General features: G+C 39.9%; 1 protein-coding gene across 1 annotated transcript in view; it reads right to left on the bottom strand.

Annotated features, from left to right (window-relative positions):
• The window catches only part of MYH9 (myosin heavy chain 9), a 73,266-nt gene that overhangs the window by 28,497 nt on the left and 25,486 nt on the right, over positions 1-19,283 (bottom strand). The window contains exons 4-9 of the mRNA XM_026076942.1: positions 11,079-11,106; positions 10,168-10,261; positions 4,807-4,899; positions 4,028-4,091; positions 3,368-3,466; positions 1,974-2,117 (exon numbers count right to left, since the gene is read on the bottom strand). Coding sequence (XP_025932727.1) covers positions 1,974-2,117; positions 3,368-3,466; positions 4,028-4,091; positions 4,807-4,899; positions 10,168-10,261; positions 11,079-11,106 — 522 coding nt within the window. The remainder of the gene's footprint in view (positions 1-1,973; positions 2,118-3,367; positions 3,467-4,027; positions 4,092-4,806; positions 4,900-10,167; positions 10,262-11,078; positions 11,107-19,283) is intronic.

Raw genomic sequence — 19,283 nt, forward strand, 5'->3', positions numbered from 1 at the left:
AGAAAAGCAGGAGAAAGGACCCAGGGTCATGCCCCATCCTGTAACATCCACATTTTTTGATAAAAATGTTTTTTTCTGTTAGAAGGCCAAAATTCACTATTTTTTTTAAGGGCTACTTTTGAACACACGGAAGAGCTAGTTATTAAGAGCACAAAACAATTAAGAGTAGAAAGTTTTTGTTCCTTAAATCTCATATCACTTTCAGTTGCCTGACCAAGGTCTGTAGTCATTACAGTTTATGAAGGGCAGCAGGCTGTGAGCCATTGAAGTGCCTATACTGTAACTACTGCTAATGACATAGTGAAACAACCTGCCCACTGCTAATGATGTATACAAACGCTTCAAATAGTGCACATCACAAAAGCAGCATCAGATGCTAAGACAAGAACAGAGTTTTCAATACCACAGCATAAACTCAATTTTTATATATATATATATATATATACACACACACACACACATACACACACACACTATATATATATATATATACACACACTATATATCTCAAATCAAGGCTCACTGCATAATAGTTTCTAGTTGCCTTGAGTAGGTAAAGAGCCACTCACTCACAAAGAGAACTTCATGCCAAAGACTTTTTTCATCCTCTACTTTCTATTGTTTTTTTAAAACAATATCCAGCAGAGTGAACAAAGGTTCCACAGATGCTACTTCAGGACTGACAGAAAAGAAACATACATGTTCCTAGTGGCGTGTTATGAAATCTAACACTTTGACAGCTGACTCCGAAGTCCTGGCACTCAGACAGACAGATTATTTTGATGTTGTCCCATATAAATGAAGACAGTTAGTGTTCAGACTCTACACTGAAACTAAATAAACCTATTGTCCAGCCATCTACTATAGATATTATTCTTGTAAGCCTAAAGGAAAATTTAATGCACTTCCCACCTTGAACAGCAAGCGCAAAATATTCCAGCTATCTTTGCTGAAGCGGTTGGAACGAATAGCTCATTTATTTGACAGCAAAGACATCCTAGAGCATACATAAAAACATAACTCAAAGAACTGAGCATAGCAGGACATCTTGACAATAAATCAGGTTGCCAGTTCTTTAATTAAGCTTAGGCATACATGTCTTCACCTCCATATAATAGTTTCAGATGATTCAGGATCACAATAAGTTTACCAGCCATTGTACTGAACTGTAGACAATGGTAGGATGGATTTATAATAGGCTGGACTTTGAAGAGCAATAGCTAAAGCACAGGCACATATCCCCCTGCAACCACAAGAGCTGCAACCTCCAGCAGAGGAACCACTGACCTCTTAAACCACCACAGATGCTTACTCCAGTGTAGGGAAAGACAATCCTGGTTTTAGAAGACCATATACATTTAGAAACTGAGATTCTGTGGAACACTGGTTCCAAAGCAGTGAGGCAGATTACAAATGAGACGTAGCACAGAGTTCTGGTGAATAAGTACCACTGCACTTTGTGCTGGCTGCCAGCAGTGCCAGCTTGGCTGTCATGGTACTGTGCTCCCAGAACCAGAAAATATTAATTTCTGATCAGCAGTTCAGTGTTAAGCTGGAAAGAATGACACCATGATCAGGCAATTCTCAAAGTACTAATTCAACCATTGCCGGACTAGATACTTAAAAGTGCAGTAGAAGAGGGAAAGCATGCAGGCCTTTACAAGATGAGTGAATTCTTGTATCTTGGATGTGTAATTGATAAGCTGGATAAAGAACCCTTAGATTGGGAACAAAATTAGCAAACAGAAGCATGTCTTGATTGGCTGTTTAACTTCTAAGGCTAACTGCAGTAGCTGAAACTATGCTGGTAAATCCTGAGACTGATTGGCTCCAAAGCCACTAAATTTGCTACTTGCACACTATGTGGAAGAAAAAAAAAAAATCCAATAGGTCTAGAGCTCAATTGTACTTTAGATATGGTTTGTTCCCTCTTTCCATTCCTTGTATTTTCAAGCTCTCCAGAGGATTCATACCCATCTGCTCCTCATCTGGGATGCCCATGATCTTCATTGCTTCCATGGTCTCCAGAAACATGTCTTTGTCTTGCTGACCCGGGATTGTAACATGCCCATTGGAAAGGAAGCGATATTTGTTGTAAGGCTCCAGCAGCAGATCAGCTTAGGAAAGAATTGAAAAAGCAAAGTTATGACCTTTGTTATGGACAACAAGTTACCACTTTGAGCAAATTTCTGAATTGCATATGTTGCCAGGTCAATCAAAGTGAATCAGCACTCCTTGGAAGGTCAGCTATAGGTACCTGAAACTCACTTTAACATTGGACAGTAATACCATTACAAATCACTCCCAAATACAACCTGCCAGTATTGACTGGGTCTTTTTCTCCTGTACAATAGAAAAAAGAGAGACAACATCACTTGTGTTATGCCCTCTCCTTTCCAGCCAAGAGCTGAGGACCAGATTTAGACATACTTAAGATCCTAGAGATACTTTTCAGAATTCAGGATATATTATGCTTAATTATTTTTGAAAAGCTGGCTCTTAGTTCTCTTTTCTGTTCACAGCAAACAGAGATGTAACTTGCTGGATGAATCTGGTATTAAGACCAGCTTTACTGGCAGCAGAACAGTTAAGACTTTTTTTTTCTTTTTTTTTTTCTTTTTTTTCTATTTTTTTTTTTTTAATAAAAGTAAGAGTGTTTCTGCCTTATTTCTTTCTATTACCTCCTCTGGAAAATTCTGCCAAAGGAGTGTCCATCATTATTATGCCCCATCTCTCTCTGTAAGAAGCAGAGATTAACAAGTAAATTGCCTTTAGTTTCAGATACCTTGCTTGTTTCAACTCAGGTGAAGGTTAATATAAAAAGCTCTTGAAATAATAGCAACTATAAGGAAAGGCCTCTCCTGTCCTTCCTCCAGATCAGTTTACAGCTCTCACACAACATGGGCTCTGACTAAGCAAAGATCTCTTAGGCTGAGATTTTAAAGCTAGGTGCACTAGGATCCTAGACTTCTAGAGCTGCTTAGATGCCAAATGCTTTGCTCCATTCAGTTAAATGCCGAGTTCATAATAGCAGGATCATTCCTGCACTGAAGGGTTTACACCATGCAAGACAAGACTAAACATGGGACAATGATTTAGATAAGGAATGGTGTAGAGTCATTGCTGGCAAGGAGACACATATAGGAAGGAACCAGAGAAGCAAGTTTTCATGAACTGAGAAGTACAGGGGGAGGGCAGACAGATGTATAAGTGTGGGGAGGAAGTGGAGGAAGGGTAACTATCTCTAAAAGCAGGAGGCAGAGCCAAAAAAATACAAAGGAACAGGAATAGGTCCTGGTCTACAGTGCTTGGGATGCTCTGTCATTACAATGAGGGAATACCATAACTACAACAAAATCATACTTACTCTTCAGATGCTCCCCTGCCCCAGACAGCAGGTAGTAAAAGATGTGAAATGTTCTCTCCTCTTTGGCTTGACGAATTGCACGCGATTTCTCCAGTAGATCTTTACAAAGTCAAGGAACATGGTATGACACACGAATCGCTTCCTATTCTATGGCAGGAGAAAAGCTAGTACTACCTGGTGTTCTCCTCACACCAATTAACAGGGGCATTGATTTAGCAGTTATCACCAGTAAACAACCTGCTGAGCTTCCGGTCTCAGTTCTGCCAACCTCTGTATGATGGCTGTGATAAGAGAGGCCTAAATGATAAAAAATGAAGAAGCGGCCACCCTTCTCCACCTCCCTTAGGCAGAAGAGAGAACGGCTCATGAAATCCCAAAGCTATTCAACTTATCAGAGTTTACATTGCCATTCCAGCCTCCTAAGACTAGAAGTCATTTAATCCATTCAGAAGAGATTTCCACCATGACCACAAAGGTTACAAAATACTCTATGAAGAAACAGGAGACTACAGCAGGAATCTTGCTAGCATAAATTTAAATGCCTCCTACCACATTCTCAACCTCACAAAAGTCAGTTGTGAAGAGATTACTAGGTTCTATTATTGCCACACTCTACACCCTGTAATTTCTTTCTTTTAAATAGCTATATGGCATGGATACAGGTCTCAATATTGGCTCCAACAATGTAGCCATTGACATCAAAGTTGATTCTGATGAACTTGCCCTGAGAGGAAGATACAAGCATTAATATTAGAATTCATTCTGTCTGGTAACAGTAAATAACAAGGGCAAATATTTTTTATCCAGGAAATTCAGAACAAGTCAGGCAAGTTTTATGCAAAATACAAGGTCAGCCAATAGGCAATGCCTGTGATCACTACAGTGGCTTAGCAAATAAAGACACCAAACACTTACCTGTAATAAGGGCATTCTCTGACAGCCTACAATTCAAATTCATTATGTTTCAGCCTAGATTTCCCACAACCAGTCTTTCTTCGGTTTCACATGCCATATGGCTTAGACAACTCTCCCCCCACCCCCACAATCTTATCTTCAGCTATTTCCATTAAGTTCCAGTCCTGACTCCCCCATCTGCCTGTCAGACACTGCCCATTGCTTACTAGAGCAAGCAAAATAGGGACCACTATTTGCTCTACAGAATTTAAACAATAAACAAAAAACACTGACTTTAATCAACTGAGAATAAAAATTGGCATAGGCTCTTTCATACCGGACACTCACTTCAAATAGCAGTGTTTTCTGGATAATTCATTGAATGATATTTGCTTCCCAGATTCATTTGAGGGAAGCCACTCACAGACAACTGTTCTATTCCAAGACAACAATTAACTCAAAAGCAGAACAAGTCCACCCTCCCTTCTTCTTCCCCTCTCTTTGGAAAATTTAGGATACTGGCACGCAAGCTGGATAATACTCACGAATCTCGAGGAGTTGTCATTCTTTACTGTCTTGGCATTTCCAAAGGCCTCCAGGATGGGATTAGCTTGCAGCAACTGTCTCTCTAGTTCTCCCTGGAGGGAAACCAGAAATCAATAAAATAGGTAGCAATTTGCTGCATTAAGCTTGGATCAAACCAGCACTGAAGGTTCAACTCACACTAGCTTGGCATCTGTTGTAGAGAAGCCATATTAAACCTTAGAAGATGCTCCCTCAGACTTTCAAAGGAGACTTATTAGTTTTCTGGGTAAAACGGAATTCCATTTCATTCACAATATGCCTCATTCCTTTCCTCAACACAAAGATCTCCACTTACAGCGCTGGCTTTCTGTTAACGAGCAGCCCTTTAAAGCTACTTGGCCATAACATCCCAAAGACTTCCCAGGATCAAAGCAGAAGACCATTCATTCTATCCAAGATCATGCCCACATCCCAGAAGTGTCTTGCCATCCAAGCAAGAAGAGTGAGAAAAATCTTAGTTTGCTATTGCAAGACAGCCCTGAACTCTGCTAGTTGTAGGTTCTAAAATCAGTTTGAAGAGCTCCAAAATAAATAAATAGAGTTTTCATGAACTAGAACATCCTCCACAAAACAAACAAGGAAAAAACCTCCTTTGTACAGAGGTGCATGAGTGCACACGTGCGCGTGCACACACACACACACACAGAGAAAGGAAAATTAGTGGCATCCCACAAACTGCATGATTGCTTGTGTTCTACTGCCATATTTGCACACTCCTCCCCTCAAGGAATGCAAAATGCTGGAGCTGCAAAAAAATCACAACCTTTATCTCTGCCAAGTACTAGATCATGGGAGCATATACACCTTTCCCTGCAGGCTCTAGATATATCCCTGGTTGTTTTTAAAATCGCTTGTCCTCTGTGCTAAAAGCATGGAGCTCCATATAATTCAAGATTACCTAAAAAGCTTCTAGAGACAGAAAATGACAACTTAGATTAATGTTTCTCTTTTTAGCAATTACCTGTAAGTACTCAAAGCTTCCTGAGGCATAACAGATGGAAACTGAGTTTGATTCTTGAGAACTGGAATTCATGGGCAAAACTTGTAAGGGTATCTCTAGAGAAAAATTTTTCCCATTCATTCTCAAGGTTCATTATAAAACAGGTCAATCCTTATACTGCCTCTCTAAAAATACATGCAGTTTAAAAAAAAAGAGAGAGAGAGAGAGAGAGAGATACCAGAAACTGAGCAAAGAACTTTAGGTTTTTATTTCTTACTTCCACAATCACTTTATGCTTGCAAAGTGCAGAGCCAAATATGACCCTCAGTCCCTGTAGAACTGCGCATTCACAGAAGAGACAGCTGCTGCAAACACTTTCATTCACTGTCATGTATACATAACAAGGAGTTTTAGCCTTGGAAAGGAAACCTAAACTGGAAGATTCACTCTCTTACAACAGTGCCAGCGTGGGGTTTTGTAAGGAGAAAACCTTGAAACTAGGTTTCAGCCCTTGAAATTGTGTGTCAGTCATATTTCCCCCTCCTATTCCGGCACGTGCACTGAAGTTGGAACACTCTTCTCTCACCCTCTTCTTCCTCTCCATCCTCAATGAACTCCTAGACCTCTGTTTGTAACTGCAATCTGTTGCTATGGAAGTGAGTAATGTCACCAGCTTAACATTTCAACCCAACTAAGGAACAAGGAGGGAAGAGATCAAAAAAGCATTTTTCTCTAAATAGAAGTCAGGCTTTGACATTGAATCTATTTTAATTATTTGGCTAAAAATGAAACGAGGGTCACGCTTAGCTACACAAGGATCAAAAGTTGATAGAAACATGTACGCCACAGACCCTTTGGATTTTTTTTAAAATAATAATTCCTCAGGAAGAAGTGTCATTAATGACATGTAGGTGTTGGTAAATTGTATTTTAGAAGTAATTAGGTCACTTCAACCAACAGGCACGGAGAATGCTAGCTCAGGGAATACTGCGATATATAGTTGTGGGAAAGAAGAAAAGGCTAAAGTTGGTCAAATCAGTTCTCATAATTTGCCTCAGCATTGAGATATGGTAGTAAAAGCAAGTTCTCAGCATGCCACAGCAATTGCACATAAGATTAAGTAGCTGGGATTACTGTGATGTATCCGTTCCTCACTTGCATGCACTGTAATGCTGTCTTTGTTTAGATTTTAAAGTAGCTTTTTTTTTTTTGACCTTAAATATTGAAGGTCATCTTAACTGAAGGAAGAGACTTCATTATTCTTATGTAATGGGCAATTTCACAAAGCAAAAAACAGTACAACACAGAGCTGTCACAAGCTTTCTAGAAATTCTCAGGTTCCTATCATTAATTGCAGGCCCTTGACCTGAACCTTGACACAGCAAATTTATACAATATTTGGCATACATTTGAAGTGCATACAATATTTCTCATGCAAACTGAGGCAATAACAGCCATTGGATCTGTTAGCCCTGGGTTGGGCAGTGCAGACTCTTGAGTGCAGTCTTTTCCCTCTGCTCCAAAGTTACACCACCAGTTTAAAGCAACTAAAATCCTTGATATAAACTTATACACTGAATTTCTTGTGTCTCAAACACAAACACCTTTTGGAATGATTTCTATGCAAGATAGAAGTGTTGCCAGCCATTTCTTTTTCAGGAAATATGGAGAAAGGCATCAAAACTAGCTTTAACAGAATTTAATAAAAATAAATAAATAAATATATAAATGAAGTTGTCTCCTCTGTGTTTTTTAAACAGGGATTTGCTTTTGTATTCTTCTTTGCATTCATGTGAGAGATTCAAGTAACAGGATCCCAACAATATCGGCTTGGAGGGGGAAAGAGGAAGAGACTATCAATAATCCAACCCTCATTACAAAGATTTAGGCATCAACAACTATTATCCATGAGTTTCTGATTTGCTGTGAACCTTCTCATCTTGAAAAGACTACTATGTGATTTAACAAGTCTGTGGAGAGGCAGAGACTAAGAATGGGAAAACATCAGTCCTGCTTCTATAAATAAAGTTTGATTAAATGAAAAAGTGGTTACATAATCAGACTCAGTAGGCCCTAAAAGCAGCCGTAACGTGCTTAGTATTCACGCCATGCATCTAGAAGCTATTTAGCTGAACATATATACTAATGCATTGGCATCAGTGGAAGCTGCCACTATCTCCAAAACAGAACTACAGCTGAAGAATATGTTGTATAATCCTGACTTCACTTGAATACTTGGGAAAACAGGAGCTTACGTTCGAAACTTCTACTAGAAGATAGTCAAGAAACCTTTCTGGAAAGTGAAGCACCAGTACTTCCTATACTGTCATTGGTTTTAAGTTCCATGCCTAATCTTGTTCCTCGGTGCCAGCAGAGGAGTTTTTGTTTTGAAGAATAGAGATCTGGCACTACCATACTCTATCCTAAAGAATAAGACTGCAGTGATCAGAGACCTGAGAGTAAATAAATAAATAACTAAATAAAAAGTTTTGGTCTTCATAAACCCTCATAATCTGACTCCAAGTCTAAGGTTTGTAAAGAACTGTTGCCTAAGGCACTCATTACAAACTAACATTTAAAAACACCAGTTCAACTCTTCTCTGATAAGGCCAGTAGCTACTGTTTAATCACAAAAGTAGAGCAAAAAGTTAGTTGTAAGACTTCTCAGAAGATCCTTCAAAAATCAAACTTGGGCAAATCACACAACAAGCCCAACATGGAACTGTTTTGTTCTCCTAAGATGATCTTTGTCCTGCTTAGGTGGTTGAAATTTTGCTCAAGGATAAGTAGTGGAAGAATGCTTAACTCAAACCCATGATTCTATTTTCCACATTAAAAAAAAAAAAAAGCGGGGGGGGAGGGGGGAGAAAAGGAAAATGTTTCTAAATACAGCCACTGACAGCCATGGAAAAAGCTTTCATGTGTCTGAAAGTTTGGCACATAAAAAGTTATTTTTTTGGTTGGATTCCAGAAGCCACTTATTACAAAGTGTGCACATACACACATAGCATTTCTGTGTGCAGAGATGCTTTCTTATTCATAAACTCTACACATATAACACCTGCCTACACATTAAGCTACTAAGAGAAAATTTTTTTATGTAGAGATGCAGTGGATGCACTTGGCATCTGGCTTTCATTACATAGCTCAGCACTGAAAATTTCCCATGTGTTCAGCTTTGGCTAACAAGCTCACAGTCCTGGAACATCCCATCTGCAGGACAGCTTCCTCCTGACCTTTCTCAGCAACCTGCACCCACAGCTAACTTCTGGGAATAGAAAGCCGAATACCTAATTAAATTTGTCTCACTAGGAACACCACACATAAACATTCATGGTTTTAGGAAAGCCTGGTCCAGTCCTATTGCCGTGGAGGAATACTTCTTTCCAAACAGTATACCTGGGAAAGTCCTGCAAGAAAAGCCTTAAATGCAAACTAGTATTGAGCACAGAAGACAAGTATTCTTGACATTATTTTAGTCTCCAATTGAACATCCTGACAAAAAGATTACTGTGCACCACGCCAAAAAAAAAAAAAAAAAAAAAAAAAAAAAAGATTGTGAATTGTCTATGGGATTGTTCTAGCTGCAGAAAGTGATATTGGTGTGGAGTGAAAAGCTGCTCAAAAAAAATCACACAATGGGACAGAAAACGCATTCCTGGTGCAGAACGTGCAGTAAACGTGCAGCTCACCTACGAGGATACAACTGACGAATTCGGCAATAGTCCATCGGGGGAGAGGGAGGGGAAAAAAATATAAGTGAGACATCTTCAAAGTCCTCCCATCACCACCACCACCACCCTCCTTTCATGTGCTGCAATGCTTGGCTGTTCTCCACCCTTTTAATGTTTTCCTACAGTTTTAGAGTTTTCAGCTGACATCTACTAGCCTACCACCACATTCTCCACTTTGAGAAAGAATATAAAAGCCAGCCCTGATATATAAAGGTATTGAAGAAAAGAGGTAACTCCTCCAGAGAAGGATCAGTTTTAAACTGCCTTGACTGTTTAAAAGTGATATGTCTGTGTAAAAAGATCAGATTGAGTGATGCTTCATTCATAGTGTTCCTAAACACGCTTGCCCATGAATCCAAGATGTTGTGAATGAGTTTATTCCCACTGTAGCTCCATTGAATTCAAAGGAGTTATAACCTAGAGCAATTCCTTAGCTCACATTTTATGGCAAACTTTTATGATTTCATAGTTAACTGTTCTCCTCATTTTATGATTTCATAGTTTACTGTCCTCCTCAGTCCCCAACAGACGTTTATATCTAGGCTTTTATTCGGTAACATGGCTTTTACCAATGTCAACCAGTAGAAATTATATTGTTGAAAGCCAGCACAGTACTATAGCACCATGAAGATAAAACTGGGTCTTACCTGGTCTTTTTTAGACTTGTGTGAGGAAGCAACATGAGCCAGATACTGAATGACCTTCTTGGTGTTCTCTGTCTTACCAGCTCCTGATTCACCTCTGAAAAGAAAGTCTGCGATTCATTCACAAAAAAGACAGCAGGTGATATATTCATATTTCTAACCCCCAAAGGGCTACAGAGCTCTTTAACTGCATTCTGACTACCATGACACCTCTGTCAAAAACAACAAAAACTGAATCATACTAGAGAGCGGTAGCAATACAGCTGGGACCACAGGCTAGCCTTCAGCCAGTTTCTCACAGGGTGTGGGTTGCATGTGTGTATACAAAGGAGGGAACAGAATAAAGAACTACGGTTTCCAGTCACATGGATGGTTTCCAAGTGGCTGACAAGTAATCTGGAGGCTGCTGTAGAGTTAGGGGCTCAAAGGTAATGAAGTGAATCTTTCAAAAGGAAGCCTCCTGAGTATAAAAAGAAACACCCTAACTCCTTGAGCAGAACTCACTCAACCAATTTCCCCACATCTAGAAAAGAAACTGCTGTGTCAAGTGAGAGTATTTGTTTGTTGCTATATCAGCCTCATCAGTATGAATGTACTTAAACACAGCAGCTGTATCAAATCTTAAGGATTCTCCAAGCCATTTCCAATAACAAAACGGTATTTCCCTAGGAGTTTGAGACAGGGACTATTTCAAAATTACCTTTCTTCCTGAAGTGCTTAAGAAAATTATTCTGCTGAAAGGATTAAATGCATAATGGGGGAGCTTAAAAAGCCAAATACTTCCTAGACCCTCCAATATTACCTGGATTTACTGACCCCCACTCCCAGCACACTTATAAGTAAAAGAACCCTCCAAGAAAGATTTTTAATGCAGAAGCTGACACCAAGACAAGCTGACAATTGCAACTACTCACGTGCAAAGTATGGACTGATCCTCTCGATCTAGAATAAATAAAAATAAAGAAATAATTCTAAAACTGTAGTCAGACCAAGACTACTTTAAACTTAAATTTCTATGACAGAAGCTTATCAACACCAAAGACAAAAACAGGAGCTAGCAAACTCCAACAAGCATCCTCAGAAATATGGCCAGGCAATCCCTTCTCTGGCAACAGAAGCCAACCTCCCACCATCTGCCAGTCAAAGAATAATGGCACCATCATAAAAACAACCACGGTTTGCATCACAGTTTTCGTACAAACATTACAGAACTCCCCCCGCCCTGACCCTGAATGTTTCTTTATCACAGGGCTGCAGTTCAATGCAAATCTACTTGTCCTTCATCCCACTCCAGCCCTCACTCTTCTAGATCCATACTGACTATGAGAGTTAGCAGCAGAGTAGGGAAAATGGATTTGGAGGAGAGTGGTAGTGGACAGGGCAAAAAAAATCCCAAACTCTGAAAATCCCCATCAGAGGTTCCCCCCCCCCCCCCAAAAGAAACACTGGAAGCCCAGTGAGAAATTTTTGCTACTGATCTTATACAGAATTGAGTTGAAAACTGCAATGCTGAGCAGCAGCTTAAATCCTATGCAGCCAACTGATTCATGGCACCATCCTCTACTGTATTAACTGAGCAGCTGGTAATGGCAGAAACCTTTTCTCTTTCATGCTGATACACCACAAAAGTCAGGAATAAAAAGACTGTATTGTATGCTAAGTAGTAGATGTACTAACTCATGGATTCAACTCCCAGCTGTGGATGATGACATCTTTCCAGTTACAGAACTTACTGCTCTCAACCTACCCACCACTATCTTCTCCAACATCTTTAATCTCCTTTGAGCTTTCATTTATGATTCCACTTCCTCATACACAATCCTTGACTAGTCTTTCCACCATGTCTTCATTCCACTGCTCCTCCGCCACTTTTATGCCCACACGCTCCTTCTACCTTGGTTTCACTTTTCATCCCTCCCTCCCTCCTGTTCTTCCCCTGCTACTCCAGGCTGCACCACACTGCTTCCCTATGTCACCAGGAACCAGCCAGTACTGAGCAGACTGGAGAGCGTCTGTGCTCAGCAGCACAGCAGCTCTGACAGTTTGTAGTAGTAGTTACAGGGGAAGTGAGACCTGTTCAGACATGGAACAGACTCAGGCACTGCAAGAGTTATTCATGCACAGTCTTGCATCACACAAGAGCTATGGGGACACCTGCAGAACAGACTGAGCCATCAGACTCAAGATCGCCATTAGTTTTTTTTTTTTTTTTTTTTTTTTTAAACAACACAAGATTCTTAACGTGCTATCACAGAGATTAAGACCTGAGGACACATCACATCATCCAGTCCAAGAACCTGAATATCACTGCAGTTAGATTTCATACAGTTACTGTCATTCTTCCCTTTTTCCACATGGAGCTTGTATTGGACTAAAGTTTAATCTCTAAAAAGACAGCAAGGCTCGAACATCCCTAAGAGCAGAAAATTCACTGAATTCCTCCAAATAATTTATTTCAGCTATAAGTAATTTTCAGGAGTATGTTTCTGAATGTGACTGTCTCCATATTTTAATTATTGGTTCTTCCTGTTCCTTTCTCCTGTAGAGTACCCAAGTGCACTCAGTGTCCTCTCACTAAAGAGGCACTTAGAGGATATAATTGAGTCACCATTCAAGCTTCTTTGTGCAAGATAAAGAGACTGAGCTCCAATGAGAGAAGGCTTTATAGTCAGAGAACGTTCAAGTATTTGAAACTACTTTCTACAGCCTTAAACATAGCCAACACAAATAAATTTAGTATTTCAGCCCTAATCTCACAAATCCAACAGCAACAACAAAATCTATCAACTCCACTTATTAAGAGGGAAGTATATCTGGCCTTTGAACACATTTTCACTGAATAGGAAGAGCAAAAAACCTACCAAACTCTGAGATTATACCTTTTCTTAAATTATTCTGAAACTAACAGTGGAAGCATCAGGTTCCCATATTACAAATAGGTAACTCCTGTGCTACAGCTTCTTAACTAGAAACCATTTGTATGCGAACAAGCGCACAAAATTTAGAGGAAAATAAGTTGCTTTACCCCTGTTGATACCATTCACAGAAAGAGCAGATCTAATAATCAGCCCTAAGACAGGAAGAAAGTATGTAGAAAAGAAATTGCTACTCAGAAGGTTCTAGCACAGCAAGCTCTAAGCATTCAGAACTAGGTCCTGCAGCTTTACTAGCATTGCATATTCAGTTTTTCAGGTGCTGAATTATATTTAATATATTAAATATTTAATTTTAAATATTATATATTATGCCTTTAAGAAATGCACTACTTTTGCTGAGGGACAGGTGAAGAATGGATGTTACCTGACTCCGAAGGCCCCACCCATTCAAGGTTCCCAGTGGGTCAATGGCTCAGCAGGCACATGCCAACCTTCTGCGTAACTGGGCACTTTGAGGGTGGATCAGGGGAATAACTAATGACTCATTTACAGACTGCCTCCAGAAACATATTCTTCAGTAGTGGTGACACCTGGGTGCATTTCTCGATCATGAAACAGCTATATGAAGGGAAAAGATTTTGTCTCTGAATAACATCTGACTTTGAAAGCTTGACTGTGAACAACAAGCAGCCCACTTGTCCTAGAAAAGGTTGCACTCACATTCAAGTACTAGAGAGGCTCATCTAAGAAGCCTTTTTGAGGAACAAAAGATAACCCAAAGGATGCTACTCCTACTAACTCCTGGTAACCGATTTTGGCATCTGAATTATGAGCCGAGGCTCCCCATACAAGCAATAAAGCCCTGGGTACTTAAATCAAATAGTCTAAATAACACATGCCTTCCCCTTTCCTCTCCTCCAAGAGGGCCTCCTCCTTATTTCAGCAAAAACACTGGCAAGCAGCTAGATAAACCAACTGCCCAACAGAAAAAGAGATGACCAACATCAGATAATACCCAGAAGCACTTTGGCATTGAACACTTTTTGTTCATGACAAATTTTGTCATACTTGGTTGAAAGGCTCTTTAGATGCTCTTCCAAAATGAAGAAGGTAGCAACACCAATCTGTAGTTACCAAGGAAGTCAAAGTGCCAAACACATGTTCTTTCCACACCTTAGTAAAGGGTGAGGCACTGTAACTGGTGCGCAGGCAGGCAAAGGCATAGACCATGTTCAAAGCCCTCCTGGTACTATGTTTTCCTCCTCCAGCACACTTTCATGGTGGCCTGCTGCAGTTGTGTTAGTCACCTCTGCCTTAAACCAGCAAAAACATACCTGCGAGTGCAGGCAAGTCACCGGCAGTGTGCAGACGCTGCCATAAAAGGCAACATTCCTGTTTGCAGTCCGGGGGAAATTCTTTCCCAGGACTGCAAAGCAGCAGTCATTGGGATAGCTGGAATTCTTCTAATTGTGTACGAACAGACAACTCAAATAATGTGTTGAGCAACAGGAAATTGGAGACTACCAAACAGCCAAAGAGCTAGCAACTACAAAAGCGTAACTCTTAGACACAGTTCCAGCTAAGAATTACTCTAAATACCAATATTCATTCTCCATGCAACTCTGACTTGTGCCATCATGATTCAGAACTCAATTGCCCAGACAAGAGGCACCCTTCCCCCTCCTTTTTTTTTTTTTCTTCTTTTCTTTTAAAGGATCATTCAACACAGGAGTACTGCATGACTTCAGTCAGCACTTGCCTTTATTCCATTGTCAGTTGTGCAAGCAACCTACTCAGCAAAACAGAATGTGCTGGGTACCATAAACTCGGTTGCTTACAATGACACAATCAAGAAACTCCTGATTAAAAGAAATCTGCATCTGCTTTTCTATCCTAAACAAAGTTACTTATTAAAAACAATCCAGAAGAGCAACTCATTAGTTAATTATAACAACATTTCTGTATTTCAGACCAGCTGGCAAGGCAAGCTTTTTATCTAGGCTCTTCTTTAGCTCTCATTACCACAGTATTCAAGTGATCATAAGAAGCAGCAGCCTCAAGCATCCAGAAATTCAGGATGCAATACATCCTTCAAATTTAAGCTATACAGCAGTATGGTATAACTAGACCACTAGATTAATTGTTGACTACATTAAAAAAACCTTAATATCCAGCTCATTCTTGACTTTCTGCAGCCCCAAAACATAAAACTCATTCTAGACTGCTTCCAGGACCTTTCAGCATTTATTAGAAACTTAATTAAACCAGAATTTGTTTTGACAAGACAGACATCTTGTATATTAAAAAACCTCAGTCAAATATTCTACTGCAAAATAACAGATCTGAATGAATTCTGGAACTGCTGTGATCAAATATGTTGGTATAATTGATAAATGAATAGAGTCCCAAACTCCCGAGTTTGTTCTTAAATGTTTTGAGATTGAAGAAGAAAAAGGTTGGCAAGCTAGAACAGAATGTGCAATTTACGCTATGCATCTCAGTTACCGAACATCCTAACAGGCCTTTATCACCCACTTCCTCTGCATGAGTGACTCCAGTTTCAAGYCTGTTCATCGCCATAAAAGGAGAAGTAATATAGCATTCACACAATGGTGACATCATCTCTCCAGCTAAGAGGAAGTGTAACTGAAAGGCAGAGGCTTGGCTTGCAATCCCCTGCCTATAGCTGACTCATTAAGGCTAAAAGCTAACCATAGCTAGATGGTACCACCCACCTCCTAACCACTGAGTGTAATGTCTGGCAGAACAGAGAAGCCTGGCCCTCTAGGTTTCCGTTACTAAATGCTTCTCTAGCATTGCTATGAATGCCTGTAGCCCAGCTTCGGCAACTGGCTGGCTGACCAATTTATAGAGTTGACCTAAATCAAGCTAGCCTTAAATGCATGCAAGTGCTTCAACCATGCGGTAGCTTCAGATCTTCACTCCCTCCTCGAGCACCTCTTCTCACCTCAACATAATCTTACAAGCAGCATCCTTCCCTCAGTGCTCTAACACTTGAAGAGCCCCACTGGCAGAAAATCTAATCAAATATACCCACAGTGGTGCTTTAACCTACATGCTGGTTTGAGTAGGATCAAAACCACCCCAGTGAAACACCAGAACAGAACCCGAGAGCCTGCTTTTGCATTATCATTCAAGGAACTGCGTTAGAGAGAAGTTTCAAAACGCTAACAGTCTGTCATTAAAAAATAAAAATCAAATCACGTCAAGGATAAACATAGCATGTTCAAGATCTCTTTTATTGTTGTGAAAGCTAAGTAAAAAAAAGGAGAAAGTCACTTGAGTTGTCAAGATTCAGTTTTGCATTTTCTGAAGCTTAAGGACAGTCAAAGGAGAAAAGTAAATTTCACTGCAAAAAAATGAAATATATCCTAGTGGGTCAAATGCAAATATTTATTTCCTCAAGCCATTTTTGGACTAGAGGCCATACCCACTTCACTAGCATTCCATAACTGAATCTGAAGGTAGCAAAACAGGAAAACAAGTTAGCCTGCAATTTTAGGTTACACAAGTGTTTATGAAATTCTGACAGGAAAGAAAAACTGGTATACAGCCTGCAAAAGCTCAGGCAGCTCATGATACTAAAACAGTGTACAGCAGAGAGACTGACAGCAAGGGCAGAACTATTACATAAGCAACTGCCAGAAGACTCCTGCTCTGGTTTAGAGGAATGAAGCAAAAAGGGTGTGGTAACTAGCAAAAGACAAGTGGGCAATGGACTTTTTTTTTAGCTTCTTGTTCTATTGAAAACCACATTTCAAGACACAGATTTTCACAGCTGCATTTAGAAAACTTAAATAATTCAAGGCATGTAAAACATCTCTCAAGGAAATCAGAAACTGTGTGCATCTTTTCATGCCATTTGTGTGCGAACACCATCAAACAATCATCTTCCCTAATTAGTATTGAAAATTAACACTGCCCTTTGCATTAGAAATTTGGACAAATCTTGGAAATAAACTAGTGAAATCACAGACTATTTTCCATTGGTTTTAGTGGAAACAGAACTTGACCTTTACATGCAACTTGAAAGAGACATCTGTGTTCCTACGGACCTGAACAGCTCTGTCAATCAGGTGTCCGTAACTGGTAAGCACACACAGCGTATCAGGTAGAAAATAAATATGCATTCAGGGACAGTGTAATGTACAGTGCAGCATAACAGATCAGTACTAAGAAGCAAGCAGCGAATGAAGAACTGAAACCAATAAAGTTAAAACAGAAGTGTTCTACTAACTTGGAAACTTAAGAAATACGTAAACACCTGAGAATTACAAATAAAATACTTCAAGGTCAAGTTCTATAGGATCACATCCAGGGCACTGTTTCTTGTGAAAATGACAACTGCGTCTAATGTGCATGTGAATGTGTTACATAAGCAAGTGATTTGTCTTACAGTAGCTAGCATTGTTTCTTCCTTTAAGGTAACAAGGCTAATAAAAGCCATGACTTATACGTGAAGCTACTGTACTTCAAAAGTTTGCCTTTTAAACACCAAAGCCAGAGACTGACTAACTCCTAAGTGAATACCAGCAAGGTGCTGGCTGCATAGGCTCCTTTGCAGACTAATCCAGTGAGGTCAAGGAGGGTTTCATCACTGTATAATGATTTTAAGAGTTTTGCTCAGTGAACTGTTAGGAGCCCTACACTGACATGTGGAGAAACTGGACTAGAAGGGAGATGGAGTACATTCATTAGAAATGTGCTGTCTATTCCCTCTCCTACCTGTCTTGTTGTTCAGTGGGCTGAGCAGAAACAGAAAGTAAGCAAGCAGAGTACATTCAAAGGAAGACCTTTGAAGAAAGCATTCCAAGATAATCCTACTGTTCCAAATTACTACAGAAATTTCACGTGGAAACTGGCATTAAAATAACTATCATGCTCCAGACACCAATGAAATTTATAGCTTATAATCAGTATTTGACAGAAAATCCCTTACATGAATTTTGAACAGACAAACAGAAATAACTGGACAGCCTGAACAGGTGCTCTTCAATAGCTTTGAAATGTTTTTCTAAATAGATTCCCTGGAGAACATGAATTGAGGTAAAGAATTTATCCCTCCAGTGCACATCTGCTGTATTAGAATAATGATTTGTTTGCTCAGGATACCACTCCACTTGCAGCCACTAAGTTTCAACTTTTCAGTGCCAGAAAGTAATTCTTCTGAAAGCAATCAGATCTGAGGTTTCTGGCATCCAGGTTACCCAGGGAACAAAAACATTAAGACAAATGGTTGTTTTCTTCAAAAAACAAGTGTTCCACATTTTTCAGAGTTCTGCTCTTGAAACACAAGAAGTATCTTGAAGAACCACGCAACAAAACAGCGTTATCTCATTTCTGGGTTCCAGTGTCTTGGGGTTTTGTTTTGAGGGTGGAGAAAAGGAGGGAGAAAGAACAAAACACAGAGAAAAAATACCACTTTGAATATATCTTCCATCATTTTACTGCTTCATGGAAGAGCCTCATGAAGTTTAAAAAAAGGAATTTAGCCTCTATTGAATGTATAAATGCCACAAGACACTTTTTTTGAATGGAGAACTCATGGCAGATATACAAGAGAGGACCAAGCTCACCCATAGCACATCTGCATGGACACCTGAAAAGGGTTAAATATTTTCTGGATTTGCAAAAGCTGAAATAAAACTCTCATCTTTCTCTCCTTTCACGATTCCTTTCCCGCCTCCCCTCCCTTTGAATGGCCTGCTTATCAGGATACCATAAATTGACTAAAAACTAAACAAAAATCAGAGTCCAAACTAATTAACATTCAAGGCTTTTCCACTCTGTCAGCTTAAGAGATAACTATACACCATGCTGGCAGAAGTCAGAGTCACCAGCTTGTTATCCTTCTTCAGACCTTGAAGGATTCCCTGTCTTCTGGGCTCTGAAAGGAGCCTAGGGCACGACAGTCTAATCCTAAATGCCTCCGGCTCATGTGGAGCACTGGACCCTTTCATCTTCTATTCTCAGTACAGATTCCTGCCATAGAACTGGCTGCATCAAGCCTCCCCCACAGCTAAGCAAAACTGAGAAAGCAGAATAGGAATGTTGCTTTCCATTGCCTTAGAGGCTAGCCAGGACCAGAGGCATTGCAACAGCTTATCCACCTTCGCTCCCTGTAGCAGACAATGGAATGCTACTGTTACCCTTTGTTTAGGGTTATTTGCTGCCTTAATTCAATCTCAAAGGTTTCTGCTAACACACATACAAAAATATGAA

The sequence above is a fragment of the Apteryx rowi genome, unplaced genomic scaffold, assembly GCF_003343035.1.
Source record: "Apteryx rowi isolate R43461 unplaced genomic scaffold, aptRow1 scaffold_443, whole genome shotgun sequence".
In the NCBI taxonomy this organism is placed as follows: Eukaryota; Metazoa; Chordata; class Aves; order Apterygiformes; family Apterygidae; genus Apteryx; species Apteryx rowi.